Raw genomic sequence first — 22047 nt, 5'->3', positions numbered from 1 at the left:
TAACTTTTCTATATAGAAAAGTTGTTATCGATTAGTTTTCGGTAAAGAAAAGTTGTTATCGTTAACTTTTCTTTACAGATAAGTTGTTATCGATAACTTTTCTATATATAGAAAAACTTTTCTTTATAGATCAATTTGTATCGATAACTTTTCTGTATAAAAAGTTGTTACCGATAATTTTTTTACATGGAAAAGTTGTTATCGATCACTTTTCTGTATAGAAAATTTGTTATCGAAACTTGTCTTTATATAAAACTTTTCGATAACTTATAACTCTGAGCGATAATTGGTTATCATTGAATAAATCGTTAACTTTTCAATGTAGAAATGTTGTTATCGACAACTTTTCTCTACAGAACTGTTTTTTTTTCTGTTACAGCTTGGAAGACAAACCTTTGAATCAATCGAAGAATGACTTGAAATAAACTCAGCAGCGCTTGCAATACCGGTTTTGTCACGTGCTTCAATTTCAAGCCATTTTTAAAACAATTCAATAAGAACAACACCAACAACAACTAATAAATTAAAGCAAGGCAACAATTCAGTGGCGCAAAAAAAATAACGAAACGAAAACAAGTGGTCGCGTAAATATTGAAACTAAAATCGACAAGTGTTGGAAATTATTTTGAATAAATTTTGAGAAAAACAAAATTTTGTTAAAAGTGAATGTTCGAATTCAATTTTATTTTCGTTTGGTCCGCATTTAGAAGCGCTGCAGTGAAATGTTATAAAAATAAATTTAAAGAAAAAAATTATTAAAAAAAAAACGACAACAACCAACCAAAAAACAAAAGGGATCATCACTAAATCTCATAAATGTCAATGGCCTTTAGACATGTCAAAATGTCAATTCAGAAAATGTCAAATTACAAATCAACCATAAAATTATCAGTGTCAGCAGCATCGGGAAAGCCATCAAAATATGGCGGTGAAGCGGCAGCGGCCACAATGCCGTTATTTATGAAAATCATTTTAATTCATTTATTAATTTTGCTACAATGTTTGTTGTGTGCCACAACAACAGCAACAACAGCAGCGACACAATCATTAAATCACACACTAGATAAAGATAATCTCCAGCCAGAATTGGCGGTGGCGGCCAAAACAACCGGACTCTCATCCACGACACCAATAACACCAACAACTATCATCAAAGCTCTCGCTGTTGCAAATGACAGCTCAAATGATAACAACAACAACAATAATGATGACACTTCAAATGTTAATACTGCCATGCAGTCTGGGAATGCCGTCACTGCTGCCGGAGATAACGATGGCAATGCCCATAATGACATTGCCGCCGCGGCCGCCGCCGATAATGACCTGTCGCCCATTAACCAATTATTTACCCATTTAACAAATGCAACACTTCTCCACGATGCCTCGGCGCATGAATACGATGCCAGCACGGTGAGGCTGTTGGGCAATGTAACCCATTCATGTTTGCAGACCTGCATTGAAGAGGTAGGTTAATGAAAAACGTATGTAGTGCAGGCAATTATAATTTTGAAATAGTGTGTTTGCAAGGTTTTAAAAATTAACACAGGTATTACAAAAATCGATCGAAAAAAGTTATCGATAATAATAAAAATCGATGGAAAAATGTTATTGATAATACATTTGCTATAGGAAAATGTTACCGATAACAATTTTTCTATAGAAAAATCGTACCGATAACAATTTTTCTATAGAAAAATCGTACCGATAAAAATTTTTCTATGGAAAAATCGTACCGATAACAATTTTTCTATAGAAAAATCGTAACGACAACAAATTTTCTATAGAAAAATCGTAACGACAACAAATTTTCTATAGAAAAATCGTACCGATAACAATTTTTCTATAGAAAAATCGTACCGATAACAATTTTTCTATAGAAAAATCGTACCGATAACAATTTTTCTATAGAAAAATCGTACCGATAACAAATTTTCTATAGAAAAATCGTACCGATAGCAATTTTTCTATAGAACAAGTAAAAAAGTATCGGTCGGCTTTGCCGACAGATGTATACCCTCAGCTCTCTTCACCCTCTATGGAGTGGGTTTTTAAAGAATGGGTCAATATTGTCAATTTCGTATCGGACCTACATAAATATGATATAAATATTATTCTAGCAGATGGATATAGGAATTGTAAAGAATCACTGAGTTGTTTCGCAATTTATGACAGATAAAAATATTGAAAAATGTGTCTCTTTGTGGGTGAGGTGCCAGAAGTTGTTCGCAGATATATAGGATCATCTTCAAAACAGATCTGGTGTTAGCAAAAATAATTTGTATGTGTGAAATTTGAAAAGAGTTTAATCCTTATTTCGCTTTCTTTGAGCCTCATGTTTTTCAAAATTAGATTATTGCTTCCTTTCTGTGCAGAAAATATATATCTCAAATTTTCGACCATTTGTGGGGGAGGTACCATAAGATGTGGACCGATATACTTCATCTTAACGCCAGAGCTTGGGTTAATATAAATATTGGGATGTGCGCCATTCGAAGACAATCGGACTCATATATCACATTTTATGAGAGTTGTAATTATTCAAAATTTTGACCATTTGTGGGGGAGGTACTTGAAGGAGTGAACCGATATTGTCCATTTTTACACCTAACGTAGAACTGATGCAAATATTAGGATTTGCAAAGTGAGAGCAAAATCGGATTATCCTTTCTCTTTTTGTGCAAAAAATATATTTTTTTTGCAAATTTCGACCTTTTGTGGGGGAGGTACCAGAAGGAGTGGACCGGTATATTCCATCTTAACATCAGATCTTGGGTTAATATAAATATTGGGATGTGTGAAATTTCAAGACAATCAGACTCTTACATCACATTTTATGAGAGTTGTGATTATTTAAAGTTTTGACCCTTTGTGGGGGAGGTACCAGAAGGAGTGGACCGATATTCTCCATTTTCGCACCAGACCTAGCAATGATGCAAATATTAGGATTTGCAAAGTGAGAGCAAAATCGGATTATCCTTTCTCTTTTTGTGCAAAAAATATATTTTTTTGCAAATTTCGACCTTTTGTGGGGGAGGTACCAGAAGGAGTGGACCGGTATATTCCATCTTAACACCAGACCTTGGGTTAATATAAATATTGGGATGTGTGAAATTTCAAGACAATCAGACTCTTACATCACATTTTATGAGAGTTGTGATTATTTAAAGTTTTGACCCTTTGTGGGGGAGGTACCAGAAGGAGTGGACCGATATTCTCCATTTTCGCACCAGACCTAGCAATGATGCAAATATTAGGATTTGCAAGGTAGCAGAATAATCGAATTATTCTTTCTCTTTCTGTGCAAAAAAAAATATATTTTTTTTTTGTTTGAAAATTTCGACCTTTTGTGGGGGAGGTACCAGAAAGAGTGGACCGATATATTCCATCTTAACACCAGACCTTGGGTTAATATAAATATTGGGATGTGTAAAATTTTAAGACAATCGGACACTTACATCACATTTTATGAGAGTTGTAATTATTCAAAATTTTTACCATTTGTGGGGGAGGTACTTGATGGAGTGGGCCGATATTTTCCATTTTCACACCCGACCTCACACTGACTCAAATATTAAGATTTGCAAAGTTGGAGCAAAATTGGACTATAATTTCTCTTTCTGTGCAAAAATTAAATTTTTTGAAAATTTCGAACTTTTGTGGGGGAGGTACCAGAAGGAGTGGACCGATATTGCCCATCTCCGAACTCGATCTAAGTTTGACAAAAATATTACGATGTACCAAGTTTGGACCAAATTGGATACTCCCTTCGAGAGTTATCGTGCGCACCAGCCAGCCAGACAGACAGACAGACAGACAGACGGACGGACGGACGGACGGACGGACATCGCTAGATCGACTCGAAATGTTCTGAAACGGATTTGGTCCAAAGAGACCTAGGGTCTAAAACCGTTATTTCGACTAGGCACGTTTTGGCCGTATCAAATGATATATACCCTCTGTAGCCATATGGCTGAGGGTATAAAAAATATAGAAAATAGGAAAAATGTTACAGATAACAATTTTTCTATAGGAAAAAAGTTACAGATAACAATTTTTCTATAGGAAAAATGTTACAGATAACAATTTTTCTATAAAAAATCGTACCGATAACAATTTTTCTATGGAAAAATCGTACCGATAACAATTTTTCTATAGAAAAATCGTAACGACAACAAATTTTCTATAGAAAAATCGTAACGACAACAAATTTTCTATAGAAAAATCGTAACGACAACAAATTTTCTATAGAAAAATCGTACCGATAACAATTTTTCTATAGAAAAATCGTACCGATAAAAATTTTTCTATAGAAAAATCGTACCGATAACAATTTTTCTATAGAAAAATCGTACCGATAACAATTTTTCTATAGATAACAATTTTTCAGATAACAATTTTTCTATAGAAAAATCGTACCGATAACAATCCGATAACAATTTTTCTATAGAAAAATCTTACCGATAACAGTTTTTCTATAGAAAAATCTTACCGATAACAGTTTTTTCTATCGGTACGATTTTTCTATAGAAAATTTGTTATCGGTACGATTTTTCTATAGAAAAATTGTTATCGGTACGATTTTTCTATAGAAAAATTGTTATCGGTACGATTTTTCTATAGAAAAATTGTTATCGGTACGATTTTTCCATAGAAAAATTTTTATCGGTACGATTTTTCCATAGAAAAATTGTTATCTGTAGCATTTTTCCTATAGAAAAATTGTTATCTGTAACATTTTTCCTATAGAAAAATTTTTATCGGTACGACAATTTTTCAGATAACAATTTTTCTATAGAAAAATCGTACCGATAACAATCCGATAACAATTTTTCTATAGAAAAATCTTACCGATAACAGTTTTTCTATAGAAAAATCTTACCGAAATGTTACCGATAACAATTTTCCTATGGAAAAATGTTACCGATAACAATTTTCCTATGGAAAAATATTACCTATAACAATTTTCCTATGGAAAAATGTTACCGATAAAAATTTTCCTATGGAAAAATGTTACCGATAACAATTTTCCTATGGAAAAATTTTACTGATAACAATTTTCCTATGGAAAAATGTTACCGATAACAATTTTCCTATGGAAAAATGTTACCGATAACAATTTTCCTATGGAAAAATGTTACCGATAACAATTTTCCTATGGAAAAATGTTACCGATAGCAATTTTTCTATGGAAAAATCGTACCGATAACAATTTTTCTATGGAAAAATCGTACCGATAACAATTTTTCTATGGAAAAATCGTACTGATAACAATTTTTCTATGGAAAAATCGTACCGATAACAATTTTTCTATGGAAAAATCGTACCGATAACAATTTTTCTATGGAAAAATCGTACCGATAACAATTTTTCTATGGAAAAATCGTACCGATAACAATTTTTCTATGGAAAAATCGTACCGATAACAATTTTTCAGTGGAAAAATCGTACCGATAACAATTTTTCTATGGAAAAATGTTACCGATAACAATTTTTCTATAGAAAAATGTTACCGATAACAATTTTTCTATAGAAAAATGTTACCGATAACAATTTTTCTATAGAAAAATCGTATCGATAACAGTTTTTCTATAGAAAAATCGTATCGATAACAGTTTTTCTATAGAAAAATCTTACCGATAACAGTTTTTCTATAGAAAAATCTTACCGATAACAGTTTTTCTATAGAAAAATCTTACCGATAACAGTTTTTCTATAGGAAAAATCGAACCGATAACAATTTTTCTTTAGAAAAATCGTACCGATATCAATTTTTCTATAGAAAAATCGTACCGATATCAATTTTTCTGAAGAAAAATCGTACCGATAACAATTTTTCTATAGAAAAATCGTACCGATAACAATTTTTCTATAGAAAAATCGTACCGATAACAATTTTTCTATAGAAAAATCGTACCGATAACAATTTTTCTATGGAAAAATCGTACCGATAACAATTTTTTTAAACAAAAATTTTACCCATAAAATTGTCCTATAGAAAAATCCTACCGATAACAGTTCTTTCTTTTATTTATTATTTGTATTTCTTTTTAATTACCACCCACTTCCCGCTATTATTCGAATATTTTCTAAGGTCAGTTATGACAGCGCCCAAACGTGTTTACGTGAGCCAAAATGTATTGTTACGTTTCCAACACAAGATAAATAAAAACTATAATTGAAAAAAAAATAATTTGTCAAATGCGAGAAGAATTTAAAGAGACTGTCACAAAATCGCTGTTTATGTTTATTGTTTTTGTCTGTTTATGTTTTCGATATTTGACATTGCCAAAAAAATTCAAAAATAAACACAAAAACTCCACAAATACACGTTTTAACAAAACTATACTTTGACGTGTGCTCTCTGCCCCATGAAGAGCGCGGGAGACAGAGAGATGTAGATCGAGAGTGACAAGAGTAGACAAGAGTTGCGGCAACAAAACAAATGTTGTGCCATTTTGTACTTTCCACTTCAATTCTCGTTGTTCGTCGTCCAATTGGTCCAATTGAAATGTCAACACCTTTCCGCCATTGACAGCCGCCTCATATAAACGCTTCTAAGCGTTTTCCATGCCATTAACTCGGACGGGGGTGCGTGCGTTTTTGTGCTATTCTATCGGCGGAAAAGTGCAGCAAACGCTGAAAAATGTTAAGGTTAAAGAAATTAAGAGCATGTCAGGTTTTGTCGGCTGCGTTAATCAGTTTTAGAAATTTCCATTTAATTTTATCTTTTTTTTTTTTTGAGATGCACTTCTGGCTACATTCTTTTGTGGCTGAATAACGACAACAACAATAACTGAATAGGCAGTCATAAATCTCGCACTTGGCGACTGCGGAGAACAACAACAACGTAAGAATAGAACAAATTGTTTTCTTTGTGCAACAAATTGAGGCAACCAGGATAGGGAAGTGTGTCATTGACGTCACGGCAACATCTGTTTAATAGGGATGTGTTATGGAAAGCTTTATCGAAAACATTGCTCCAAATAAAAATTGATAAAGGTGTAATCGATAAGATTTTTCTATAGAAAAATTGTTATCGGTAACATTTTTCTATAGAAAAATTGTTATCGGTAACATTTTTCTATAGAAAAATTGTTATCGGTAACATTTTTCTATAGAAAAATTGTTATCGGTAACATTTTTCTATAGAAAAATTGTTATCGGTAACATTTTTCTATAGAAAAATTGTTATCGGTAACATTTTTCTATAGAAAAATTGTTATCGGTACGATTTTTCTATAGAAAAATTGTTATCGGTACGATTTTTCTATAGAAAAATTGTTATCGGTACGATTTTTCTATAGAAAAATTGTTATCGGTACGATTTTTCTATAGAAAAATTGTTATCGGTACGATTTTTCTATAGAAAATTGTTATCGGTACGATTTGTCTATAGAAAATTTGTTATCGGTACGATTTTTCTATAGAAAACTTGTTATCGGTACGATTTTTCTATAGAAAACTTGTTATCGGTACGATTTTTCTATAGAAAAATTGTTATCGGTACGATTTTTCTATAGAAAAATTGTTATCGGTACGATTTTTCTATAGAAAAATTGTTATCGGTATCATTTTTCTATAGAAAAATTGTTATCGGTAACATTTTTCTATAGAAAAACTGTTATCGGTAACATTTTTCTATAGAAAAACTGTTATCGGTAACATTTTTCTATAGAAAAACTGTTATCGGTAACATTTTTCTATAGAAAAACTGTTATCGATAGGATTTTTCTATAGAAAAACTGTTATCGGTAGGATTTTTCTATAGAAAAACTGTTATCGGTAGGATTTTTCTATAGAAAAACTGTTATCGGTAGGATTTTTCTATAGAAAAACTGTTATCGGTAGGATTTTTCTAGAGAAAAATTGTTATCGGAAACATTTTTCTATAGAAAAATTGTTATCGGCAACATTTTTCTATAGAAAAATTGTTATCGGCAACATTTTTCTATAGAAAAATTGTTATCGGCAACATTTTTCTAGAGAAAAATTGTTATCGGTAACATTTTTCTATAGAAACATTGTTATCGGTAACATTTTTCTATAGAAACATTGTTATCGGTAACATTTTTCTATGGAAACATTATTATCGGTACGATTTTTTTTATAGACAAATTGTAATCGGTTCGATTTTTCTTTCCATAGGAAAGTTTTTATCTATAACATTTTACCATAGGGAAGTTGTCGATAACAATTTTCCATAGGAAAGTTTTTATCGATAATATTTGTCTGTAGAAAAGTTGTTATCGATAATATTTATTTATAGAAAAGTTGTTGTCGATAAGAATTTTCCATTTTAAAGTTGTTATCGATTACATATTTGCATAAGAAAGTTGTTTTCAATAAAATATATCTATAAAAATTTTTATCGATAACATTTTTCCATAGGATAAAAATTACGATAAGTCGATAACATTTTTCCATGAGAAAGTTGTTATCTATACCATTTTTCAATAGAAAAGTTGTTATCGATATCATTCATTTATAAAAAAAAGTTGTTATCGATAGTATATTCCCATGGGAATGTGGTTATCGATAACACTTTTCAATGGAAAATTTGTTATCGATAAATTTTAAAAATAGAAGATATGTTATCGATAAAAATTCTTCGTAGCTATCGATTACATTTATTATAGTAGAGATGTTATCGATAACATTGCTAACGATTAAAGTTTTTATAGTACAGCTGTGTTCTTTAAAATTCATTCATAAATGAGTTTTTATCGATAATCCTTTTATAAGGAAATGTTTCTATCGATAAAGTTACAATCGATAAAATTTCTTTAAAGAAAGGTTGTTATCGATAACATTTCTCCAAAGAAGACTGGATATCTGTTCCTTTGTTCCCACCCTAAAGTTTTAGGGATTATATTTCTCTATTTGACATTTGTTATCGATAACAGTTCTCCATAGAAAATAAATAATCGTTAACATTGTTCTATGAAAAAATAATTATCGATTAATTTTCTCATTGGAAAATTTGTTATCAATAAATCTTCGTTTTACAAAATTTGTTATCGATAAGTTTTCTTTAACAAAAGTTGTTATCGATGAAATTTCTTCATTCAGAATTATCGGTAATTATTCCTGAAATTCTGAAAGCTTGTTATCGATTTGAAACTTATTATCGATAATAGTTCTCCATGGAAAATAGATTATCGGTAACCCTTTTTCTATTCTAAATTAATTATCGATAAATTTTCACATTGAAAAAAGTAGTTATCGATAAATTTTCGTTTTACAAAATACGTTATCGATAAGTTTGTTTTCTAAAAAAAAGTTGTTATCGATAAAAATTTCTCCATGGAAAATTTGTTATCGGTAATTTTTTTTTGAAGAGGAATTGTTGTCGACAACTTTTCTTTGCAGAAATGCTGGGAAAATAGTTGTCGTTAAGTTTTCTTCATAAAAATGTTATTATCGAAAAGTATTCTCCATATGAATGTTGTTATCGACAACATTAATTTGAGTACAAGAGCTGGCCATAAAAAACTTGTCATCGAAAAAATTTTCTTGTTAGAGAAATTTTTGGGAAAAGTTGTTATCGATAAATTTTATTGTGGGAAAAGTAGTTATCGATAAATTTTATTTTGGGAAAAGGCATTATCGATAAATTTTATTTTGGGAAAAGTCGTTATCGATAAATTTTATTTTGGGAAAAGTCGTTATCGATAAATTTTATTTTGGAAAATGTCCTTATCGATAAATGTTATTTTGGGAAAAGTCGTTATCGATAAATTATATTTTGGAAAAAGTCATTATCGATAAATTTTATTTTGGGAAAAGTCATTATCGATAAATTTTTTTTTGTGAAAATTTGTTATCGATAATTTTTTTTTTGGGAACATTTATTATCGGTACTTTTTCTTTTTAGGAAAGTTGTTTGCCTTAAAATTTAACTAATAAAAATCGATTATCGATAACATTTTTTTATGGAAAATTGCACTGGCTTTTAATTTGTTAATCTCATCAGCAAATCATTTCATTTTTGCGTTGATTTTTTTTTTAATTTTTCGCTTTGCCTTTTTTTATTCGATGGTGGTGTCATTCATTTAAGCACCATTGTAATTCAATTTAGGTGGCATAATAGTTCAGTTGTGAACAAACAACAGCCAAATGTCTTTATTTACACACTTGTCATTCAGAAGTGAAGGAGAGAGAGAGAGAGAGAGAAAAAACGAACGAACGAACAAACTGACAAACTTTGTCAGGCATATCGACAACACAATGCAGCAACAAAAATAGGTCTAGAATGCAGCCGTTGATGACGGCGATGATGTTGTTGATGACGTTGATGAGTTGTTGTCGTTGTCGTTGTTTTCAAATGATTTGAAATGGAAAAAAAGTCACCAGATTTTTCTTTTTTTCTCTCTCTCTCTGCGGTGATATTCCTTTTCTATTTTTCTGTGAATGGAAATGCTGAAGGTTAGAAAAATGCTCCATTTGTTTGCTCAAAGCAAACACGAGGATTGCAGGAGGAAAAAAGAATGCATTGTAGGGTTTTTTGTTTCACTTCTGGGTTGCGTTTTTTTTTTTATTTTTTATTTGCGATTGCATTTCACTTTTTATGTTCGCATCGTGTGTCTCCCTTTCGCTCTTCTCTGCTCCCTTGAATGCAAGCGAGTTTTTTTTTTGTTTTTCCTTCCAGCTCTGGTTTTATGGAACAATATTTGCCTGGTGCTATTGTCCCATTGATGCCATTGTGGTGGGTAAGGCGATTCCAGAATAAATACTCGGTATCGTATTCAACATTGGCTATTCGATAACAACTTAAATTGTTTGCCATTTTTTCCTAGTCACTTGATAATAGAGGCTATTGGTGATGGTGGGTAGGGTAGGGATGTGGTGTTGATAATTTTTTAATTGTAGCTTAGAAATGGACAGACAGCCTGGCAGAGGTGGCCTAGGGAAAAATTGCCATAACAGCGATATGAAATACATAAAGTTTACAAATGGTTCAATATTTTACAGAAAACTGAAGCAGTACTCGTTAAGGGGTTTCAAAAGTTTCTTCAAATATCATAGGTCTTTCCCTGTTTTTAACAGACCCCCTCCTAGGCTATTAATTTTGCCATTCATGGTTTCATTCTACAACAATAATTTATTAAATTCTCCAAAAGCCCACGTAACAATCATGGCATGAACATCGCAATCAATTAAGAAATGTGGAATAACCCAGTAAACAAAGTGACAGGAAAAAAAATTTTCATTTGAAAAAAATATATCCCCGCTTTTCAACTGTTCCAGAACTGCAAGAATGTAACATTTTTCGCTACGATAACATCGTAATCAATTAAAAAATGTGGAATAACCCAGTAAACAAAGTGGCAGGAAAATTATTTTTAATTTGAAAAAAAATCTCCCCGCTTTTCATCTGTTCCGGAACTGCAAGAATGTAATATTTTTCGCTACGATAAACGATTTTTCCTTCATGATATCGGAAAAAATTGTAAAAATTCCAGATTCTTGCAGGTTCTGGAAGAGGGCACCTATCAGCTATTTAGTACGTAATGGATTATTAGCAGCATAATAAATGTGATATGCCACTATCGTGGCGCAGTGTGTTTTCATGCGGCAATTGTCTTGTCACTCGAAAAGATGCGAAGAATTTGAAAAGCTACGGCAATAAAGGGTATGCCTATCGAAAAATATAAAAAGAAGCAGGTTACTACATTTTCATAAAGAAAATTTCACGATCAAAGCTTTTTAGTTAAAAGGAAAACTGTCGATAACAACTTTTTTTTTTGCAAAAAAACTGTCGACAAGTACATTTTCATAAGGAAAAGTTATCGATAACAACAGTTCTATGAAGAAAAATTATCGATAACAACTTATTTCTCAAGGAAAACTATCGATTACAACTTTTTTTTCCAAAGAAAACTGCCGACAAGTACATTTTCATAAGGAAAAGTTATCGATAACAACAGTTCTATGAAGAAAAAATTATCGATAACAACATTTCCATTAAAAATAAATATCGATAAGAAGATTTTCTTTAAAAAATAAATATCGATAATCATTTTTCAATACAAAAATCTGTCGATAAAAACTTTAAGGATCAAAGCTTTTTAGTTAAAAAAGGTAATCTATAAGAAAAAGAAAAGTAATCGATAACAACTTATTTCCCAAGGAAAAATATCGATAACAACTTTTATTTTTGCAAAAAAACTATCGGAAAGTACATTTTTATAAAGAAAAGTTATCGATAACAACAGTTATATGAAGAAAAATTATCGATAACAACTTATTTCCCATGGAAAACTGTCGATAACATTTTTTTTTGCAAAGAAAACTATCGACAAGTACATTTTCATAGGGAAAAGTCGTCGATAACAACAGTTCTATGAAGAAAAAATTATCGAAAACAACATTTCCATTAAAAATAAATATCGATAAGAAAATTTTCTTTAAAAAATAAATATCGATAATCATTTTTCAATACAAAAATCTGTCGATAAAAACTTTAAGGATCAAAGCTTTTTAGTTAAAAAAAGTAATCGATAAAAAAAGAAAAGTTATAGATAACAACTTATTTACCAAGGAAAACTATCGATAACAACTTTTTTTTGCAAAAAAACTGTCGACAAGTACATTTTCATAGGGAAAAGTTATCGATAACAACATTTCTATGAAGAAAAATTATCGATAAAAACTTATTTCCCAAGGAAAACTGTCGATAACAACTTTTTTTTTTGCAAAGAAAACTGTCGACAATTGAATTTTCATGGGGCAAAGTTATCGATAACAACATTTCTATGAAGAAAAAATTATCGATAACAACATTTTCATTAAAAAATAAATATCGATAAGAAGATTTTCCTTAAAAAATTAATATCGATAATAATTTTTCCACACAAAAATCTGGCGATAACAACTTTAAGGAAAAGCAAAGTTATCGATAGGAATTTTTTTGTAAAAAACAATCGATAACATCTTCTCTGTAAAGAAAAGTTATCGATAACAAATTTTCTATACAGGAAAAGTGTCGATAACAACTTTTCAATAGAGAAAAGATTTCGATAACAGTATTTATGTCACGAAATTTTGCAGGTGATAACTTTTATATAAAAAACACTTTATATAAAAGTTTGCCGTAAAGAAAGGTTATCGATAACAAATTTCCTGTACTTAAAAGTTATCGATAACAAATCTTATGTGAAGAAAAGTTTTCGGTTACTGCTTTTTAATGCAAAAAGTTTATCGATAAATGTCGATAGCAACTTTTCTGTGAAGAAAAGTTTTCGATAATAACTTTTCTATAAAGAAAAACTGTCGATAATAACTTTTCTATAAAGAAAAGGTTTCGATAACTGATTTTTTATACAAAAAATTATTAATGGACGTCGATAACGACGTCATTGTGAAGAAAGTTATCGATTACTGATTTTCAATATAAAAAGATATCGATAAAGGTCGATAACAATTTTTCTGTGAAGAAAAGTTATCGATATTTTGATTGATTTTCAATGCAAAAAGGTTGTCGATAAATGTCGATAACAATTTTTCTGCGAAGAAAAGTTATCGATAAAAACTTTTGTGTAATAAAAAAACAGTCAATAACAGCTCTTCTATGGAGAAGAGATTTCGATAACAGCATTTACTTCAAAAATGTCGTTGATAACCATTTTTATAGCTGAGGATAGGATAGCTTTCGATAAAATCCTTGTTGTAAAGAAAATTTATCGAATACCGCTTTTCAATATAAACAGGTTATCAATAAATATCGATAACAACTTTCTGTGCAGAAAAGTCATAGATTACTGCTTTTCAATACAGATGGTTAGCGATAAATATCGATAACAACTTTTCTGTAAAGGAAAACTATCTATAAGAGTTTTTCCATAAAGAAAAGAGTTCGATAACAGTACTTATTTCAGGAAATTTTGTCGATAACAACTTTTGTATAAAAGAAAGCTACCGATAACCACTTTGCTCTAAAGAAAAGTTATCAATCAATGTCGATAATAACGTATCTGTGAAGAAAATTGATCGATAATAAATTTTTGACATGTGTCAAGAAAAGTCATAGATTATTGCTTTTCAATACAAATGATTTGCGATAAATATAGATAACAACTTTTCTGTGAAGGAAAGTTGTCGATAACAACTTTTCTGTAAAGAAATGAGTCCGATAACAGCTTTTCTGTTAACAAGATCTCTCGATAAGATATTTTCTGTGAAGAAATGTTATCGATAACAACTTTTCAATAAAGAAAAGATTTCTATAGCAACTTATCTATAAAGAAAAGATACAGATAACAGTTTGTCTGTAAACAAAAGTTAACAAAAACAAATTTTCCTTAAAGATAAGTTATCAATAACGACTTTTCTGTAAAGAAAAGTTATCGATAACTAAATTTCTACACACAAATCTTACGAATAGATTTCGATAAGAACTTTTTTGTGAAAACAGTTATTGATGACAATGTTTCTACAAAGAAAAACTATCGATAACAGATGAGCTATAAAGAAAAGAAATCGATAACAACATTTCTATAAAAAAATAAATATCGTTAAAAACTTTTTCCGCACAAAAAAAAGTAAAAAAAAAATTTTCGATAACAACTTTTCAATAAAGAAAATTTATCGATAACAACTTTTCTATGAAGAAAAGAAACCGATAACCGCTTTTCCGTGATAAAAACTTATTAATAAATTTCGATAATGACTTCATTGCGAAAAAAAGTTAATGATAGCAGTTGTTCTGTAAAGTAAAACTTACGATAACAGCTTTTCTGTAAGAAAAAGTTATCGATAACTGATTTTCAATTCAATTCAATTATCGATAAATTTCGATAATAACTTTTCTGTTAAGAAAATCTATCGATAAGTTATCGATAACAACTTTTCGGTAACGAAAAGATTTCGATTACCGTAGTTATTTCAAAAAATTTTGTCGATAACATCTTTTCTTAAAAAAAAGCTATCGATAACAAATTGGGTGTATAGAAAAGTTATCGATAACAACTGCACTGTCAAAAAAATCGATCGATAATAGCTTTTCTGTAAAGAGAATCATTGATAACATATATCATTGATAACATATAATCTATAAAGAAAAGTTATCGATAACTGATTTTCAATACAAAAATAAATGTCGATAACAACTTTTCCACCAAAAAAAATTACCAATAACACATTTTTTGTAATGAAATGTTATCGTTTACATATTCTCCGTAAAGAAAGGTTATCGATAACAATATTTCTGTCAAGAAAAGTTTCCGATAACAGCATTTTTTTAAGAAAATTTTGTCGATAACAACGTTGCTTTAAGGAAATTTTGTCGACAATAAATGTTCTTTAATGAAAAATTGTCGAAGTGTGAAGACACGTTATCGATTATAAGATGGCTACTAAGAAAATGTATCGATAACAAATATTAATTTTCGATATTAGTTTTCGATAAGGCTATATTGTATATTTATATAAACGCTGTGTTTTTTTCGTCGAGTGTAATTTTAGATTAAAATTTCAACAGCTGACATCACAATTTGACACTTTAGCCAAGCAACCAGCAAGTCAGTCAGCCCGCCCGCCCGCCCGCCATCCATCCATCCATCCTTGTTTGTTGTATGTAAATGACAGGAGACACACACAGCTCTGAAATATTTATGATAACAGCATATCGTTGTCATCAGTCTGTCAGCGTGTGCTAATTCCATTAACCGATATTAGGATTGCTCAAATTGTATTCGAATTCCAGGCCATGAAATATGTATGCAGATTAACGAGAATTTTCAAAATAAAAAAAAAAATATACAAATGCTGTGGAGATATACTTATTTACGGGGGCGTTTACATTTGGGGGGGGGGGGGGGGGTTTTCAGGAAGGGCAAGCTGCGAAACAGGAATGCCTTTTTAATTGGCAATGTAATTGTTGTCTTCAAGCCCCGGAGCCTGACATTCTTCCAAACCACCATAAATTGCCGTTGATTAGTGTTGATTTCATACGTCATTTCTGGAATTATTCAAACAAATGTTATTCCTCTCCCCCTCACTTCCTCTCGCACACTCTTTCTCACTCCCTTAATGAGCCTAAACATAATCACATAAAAATGAAATATTGTTTATGATGATTGCGGCATTTAATGAAATTGAAGATTTAATAACAAAAAAAAAAAAAAAAAAAACAAAACGAGAAAAAGGAACACGAAATAGTCATTTTGTTGTTGTTTTAATGGGCCTCCTCTCACACACACACATATATATAGCATACAAGGGCATATGTAGATTCTATGAACGTATGTATGTCATGAGGTCGCATTTACAAAAATATGTCATTTGCTAGTAATTCACCACATATGTGCAGATGTATGTGTGTCCACAAGTAGTTCGTCAATTATTACACATCTTGTGCGTGTGTGTGCGTTGTATGCTAATAAGGTATATTAGGAGAAATTGAACAACAAAATTACGAGAAAAATCCGATAAAAATAATTGGTACAGTGAAGCATTCCATTTTCGATTGGGATTCCTATTACGGAAATTATCGAAAATATATATTCAGTTGACAAATGTTGTCGATAACCACTTTTCTGCAGGGAAAAGTAATTGATAACCACTATTCAGCAGAGAAAAGTTATCGATAACAATTTTTAATGGAAAAAATTACCGATAAAAACTTTTCTATAGAAAAAATGATCGATAACTAAGTTTTTATATAGAAAATTTATCGATAACACATTTTTTTAATATAAAAAAATTATCGATAAAACTATCGATAACATTTTTCTCTTAGAGAAAATTTATCCATAAAATATTTTTCATATATAAAATTATCGATAATAAATTTTTCATATAGAAATGTTATCGACAAAATTTTTCCTCAAAGAAAATTTATCGATAACAATTTTTTTTTAAAAAATTTACCGATTATAAAATTTTCATATAGAGAAGTTATCGATAACAACAAAAAATATTTCATAATTATCGATAACATTTTTTCCCCAGAGAAAATTAATCGATAACAAATTTTTCATATAGAAAAATTATCGATAACATTTTTTCCTTCGAGACAATTTATCCATAGCAAATTTTGCATATAAAAAAGTCATCGACAACATGTTTTCCTTAGAAAAAAATTATCGATGACAAGTTCTTTATGTAGAAAAGTTATCGATAACATTTTTTCCTTAGAGAAAATTAATCGATAACAAATATTTCACAGAGAAAAATGATCGATAATCTTGTTTTTATCTTTTTCATTAAAGAAAATTTATCGATAATACATGTTTCATATAGAAAAGTTATCGATAACATTTTTACCATAGAGTCAATTTATCAATAACAAACTTTTCATGTAGAAAAGTTATCGATAACATTCTTTTCTTAGAGAAAATTTATTAATAAAAAATTTGTTAGTTTTTCCTCAGAGAAAATTTATCGATAACAAATTCTTCCTTACAAAAAAAAAATTATCAATAACAAACTTTTCATATAGAAAAGTTATCGATAACTTTTTTTCTAAGAGAAAAATTATCGATAACATAATTTTTATAAAGAAAATTCATCGATAACTTTATTTTCTTAGAGAAAATTTATCGATAACAAGTTTTTCCTTAGAAAAAAAAATGATCAACAACAAATATTTCATACCGAAACATCATCGACAACACTTTTTCTTCAAAGAAAGATTTATCGACAATAAATGCTTTATAAAGTTATCGATATAATTTTTTCCTTATAGAAAATTTACCGATAATAATATTTTCATTCAGAAAAGTAATCGATTACAACAAAAAATGTTTCATAATTATCGATAACATTTTTTCCTCAGAGAAAATTTATCGATAACACATTTTTTGTATAGAAAAGTTATCGATTACATTTCTTTCCTAGAGAAAATTTATCGATAATAATTATTTCATTTAGAAAAATTATCGACAACATGTTTTTTCATCGATATTTTTTTCCTTAGAGAAAATGTATTGATAATAATTTTTTTATATAGAAAAGTTATCGATAATATGTTTAAAAAGAAAAAAGAATCCTTAAAAATAATTTATCGATTTCATATAGAAAAGTTATCGATAACTTTTTTCCCTACAGAAAATTTATCGATAACATGTTTTTCATATATAAAAGTTATGAAAAACATTTTTCTTCTTAGAGAAAATTTATCGATTGCACATTTTTTTAAAAATTTATCAATAACAAATTTTTCACATAAAAAAGTTATCGATAACATTTTTTCCTCAGAGAAAATTCATCGATAACAAATTTTTATATAGAAAATTCATTGATAAATTTATTTTCTTAGAGAGAGCTTATCGATAACAAATTTTTTATATAGAAATGTTATCGATAACATTTTTTCCTCAAAAAAAATATATCGACAACAAATTTTTTTATAAAAAATTTATCGATAACAATTTTTTTGTAAAGAAAATTAATCGATAACAAATTTTTCATACAGAAAAGTTATCGATGACAAATTTTTCATATGAAAAAGTTATCGATAACGTTTTTTCCTTACAAAAAATTTTATCGATAACAATTACGTCATAAAGAAAAGTAATCCTTAGAGAAAATTTATCGATAACAATTTTTTTTATATGGAAAAGTTATCGATTACAAAATTCTTATAAAAAAAAATTCATCGATAACTTTAACTCAGAAAAAAATTCATCGATAACTTTATTTTCTTAACGATTGTACATTTTTCAAAAATTTATCGATAGCAAATTTTTCATATATAAAGGTTATCGATAACATTCTTTCCTTAGAGAAAATTTATTGACAACAAACTTTTCATATAGAAAAGCTATCGATAATATTTTTTTCTTAGAGAAGATTTTTCGATAACTCAGTTTTTTATACAGAAAAGCTTTCGATAACTTTTTTCCTCTGGGAGAAAATTTATCGATTACAAATTTTTTATGCAAAAAAGTATCGATAACAATATTTTCATATAGAAATGTTATCGATAACACTTTTTCTTTGAAAACATCATCGACAAAATGTTTTTTTTCGTAGAGAAAATTTATCGATAACAAATTTTTCATATAGAAAAATCATCGATAACTCTTCATCGATAACTTAGACAAAATTTATCGTTAACAAATTTTTCATATAGAAAAGTTATCGTTAACACTTTTTCCACAGAGAAAACCTATCGATAACAAAATTTTAACATAGAAAATTTTCGATAACTTTTGTAACTTAGAGAAAATTTAGCGATAACAAATTTTTCAAAAAGAAAAGTTATCGATAACATTTTTTCATTAGAGAAAAGTTATCGATATCAAATTTTTTATATAGAAAATTCATTGATAACATTTTTCCCTTACACAAAATTTATCGATGACACATTTTCCGTAGGGAAAATTTATCGACTACTTTTTTCGTTAGAAAATCCATCGATAATTTTTTTCCTAAGAGAACATTTATCAATAAAAAATTTTTTGTATAGAAAAGTTATCGATAGCAATTTTCCTCAAAGAAAATTTATCGATAAAAGTTTTTTCATATAAAAAATTTATCGATAATATTTTTTCCCCAAAAAAATGTATCGATAACAAATTTTTCATAAGGAAAATTTGTCCACGACAAATTTTTCATAAAGATAAGTTATCGATAACAAATTTTCCTTAAAGAAAATTTATCGATAAAAAATTTTACATATACAAAAGTTATCGATAACTTTTTTCCTTAGATGAAATTTATTTATCGAATATAGAAATTTATCGATAACAGTTTTTCCTTAGATGAAGTTTATTGATAACAAATATTTCAAAAGTTATCGATAACTTTTTTCTTTAAATTTTTTTTTCATAAAATCTTTTCGCGCCCACAGTCCATCCCTACGCACATTACAGACAATTGCTTTTATGGCCCGGCTCGCCTAGAAAAAAATAATGATTGTATCTTGGCTTTTGAATGGCAGATGGATGAGATATCGGTTACAGTTGTGGATTTGCCATTGCTCGGCATGACGTCTAATGACAATAATCTTGATTGTTAAAATGACAAATTTGATAAATGTGATGTGCGAGCGATGGAGAAACTGGATGAGAGGAATGAATAAAGACAATGGAAAATGTGCCGTGACAGCTGGGAAGGGAAAGATTTGTAATTAGGTAGATATGTGCGTATGTACATTTATGTGTGTGTGCCATAGGACTAGAAAAATTATCGAAATAGATATTTTTTGAAAAAATTATTTTTTTTTTTAATTTTCAATGCATTGTTGAATGGAAATGTAACCAAAAATTCTATGATTAAAGAGAACCCCTCTCTCTGACTCTTATTTTGGCCCCTTCCCCACTCAAGACGAACCGTCATAATCTCATTTGGATTTCCCCAATTATATTTAAATTGTTATTCCCTGCCCTTCTCAACCGCACAGACCGATAAGTGAGAGAGTGGCATATTCAATTACCTGACATTAATACAGCATCACCAGGAAGTTTATTAGCCCAACACGTCTCGAAATTTATGTTAATTTTCATTTTTTTTTTAATTTTATGGCTTGAATATCGAACAACAACCACAACAACCCAAGCAGTTATTATTATTAAAAATTAATGCAACTTGTGTAACATTAATTAACCAGCTCATTATAATTTAGTAGAGAAAAAAATTGACTGAATGAATAAATAAAAATTAAAAATAAATTATTTGATTTTCTTTTTACAGGAAACACGATTCGTAAATGAATTCGGTGTGAAATGTTCCATGGGAGATAATCGCACAGAATGTTATCGACAGAGGGTAAGTTGTAAACGGAATGTGGTAAGAACTCATACAAAAATAATAGAAAAGTCAAAAAAAAAAAAAATTGACAGAAATATGGTCGATAACAAATATTCCTGATAGAAAAGTTATCGATAACAGTTTTTTTCATAAAGAAAAAATATAGACAACAACATCAAGCGATAACAAGACTGTATAACAAAAAATGTTATCAATAAAAAATTTTTTAGAGTAATTATCGAAAACTACGATATTAATTTCGATACGAAATTTTTTCTTAAGAAAAGTTTTCGATAACAATTTTTCTCTTAACAAGGGTTATCGATAAGAAAGTTTTTCTGAAGAAAATTTACCGATACAAATTTTTTGTAAAGAAAATTTATAGATAACAATTATTCAATGGAAATTTATCGATAACAATTTGATTTTAAAGGAAAGTAATCGATAAAAAAAATTTATTTTTCAAAAAAGTGCTATCAATATAAGCTTTTTCTTTAGGAAAATATACCGATAACAATGTGTCTCTTAAGAAAAATTGTCGATAACAACTTTTGTCTCAAGAAAAGCGATCGATAATTAGGGAAAATTGGTCGATAAAAATATTTGTTTTTAACGAAAAGTTTTTTATAACAAATTTTTATCGATAAGAGTATTTTTTTTAAAGAAGGGTTATCGATAATATTATTTTTCCAAAAATAATTATCGATAACATCACTTTTGCAAAGGAAAGTTATCGATAATAACTTAAAAAAATGGTGGGTTAAATATTTTTTTAATGAAAAGTTATCGATAACATTATTTCTCTGAAGAAAAATTATCGATAAAATATAGTTTTTAAAGAAAACTTTTCTATAACAACGTTTTAATATAAAAGCTATCGACAACAAATGTTATCGATAAAAATATTTTTCTGAAAAAGCAGTCGAAAACAATATTTATGAAAATAAAGGTTATCGATAACAACTTTTTTCTGAAGAAAAGTTATGGATGACAACTCTTTACTAAAAAAATGTCGATAACGACTGTTTTCTAAAGAAAAGTTATCGGAAAAGTTATTGATAACGATTTGCTTCTTAGAAAAAATCGTCGGTAACAACTATTTCTAAAGAAAATTTATCGATATCAGGCTTTTTCTAAAGAAAGTTATTGAAAAGAATCTGGTTTTTAAGAAAAGTTATCGACTAATTCTATTCTCTAAAGAAAAGTGATCAATAGCTATAGTAATCGATTACAATATAGATCCAAATAGAAGTTTTCGATAACATTATTTTTCTAGCGAAAAATTATCGATAACTACTTTTCTCTAAAGAAAAATTATCAATACAATATTGTTTCTAAAGAAAAGTTATCGCT

At 29.0% G+C, this 22047-nt stretch overlaps 1 protein-coding gene across 1 annotated transcript in view; it reads left to right on the top strand.

Annotated features, from left to right (window-relative positions):
- LOC101896128 (protein sevenless) overlaps positions 1-22047 on the top strand; it is a 48422-nt gene that overhangs the window by 3265 nt on the left and 23110 nt on the right. The window contains exons 2-3 of the mRNA XM_059122446.1: positions 380-1464; positions 20638-20712. Of these exons, the coding sequence (XP_058978429.1) occupies positions 817-1464; positions 20638-20712 (723 nt within the window). The 5' untranslated portion in view covers positions 380-816. The remainder of the gene's footprint in view (positions 1-379; positions 1465-20637; positions 20713-22047) is intronic.

This window comes from Musca domestica, unplaced genomic scaffold (genome assembly GCF_030504385.1).
Source record: "Musca domestica strain aabys unplaced genomic scaffold, Musca_domestica.polishedcontigs.V.1.1 20, whole genome shotgun sequence".
Lineage (NCBI taxonomy): Eukaryota > Metazoa > Arthropoda > Insecta > Diptera > Muscidae > Musca > Musca domestica.
This window is presented reverse-complemented; position numbering and strand designations above follow the sequence as displayed.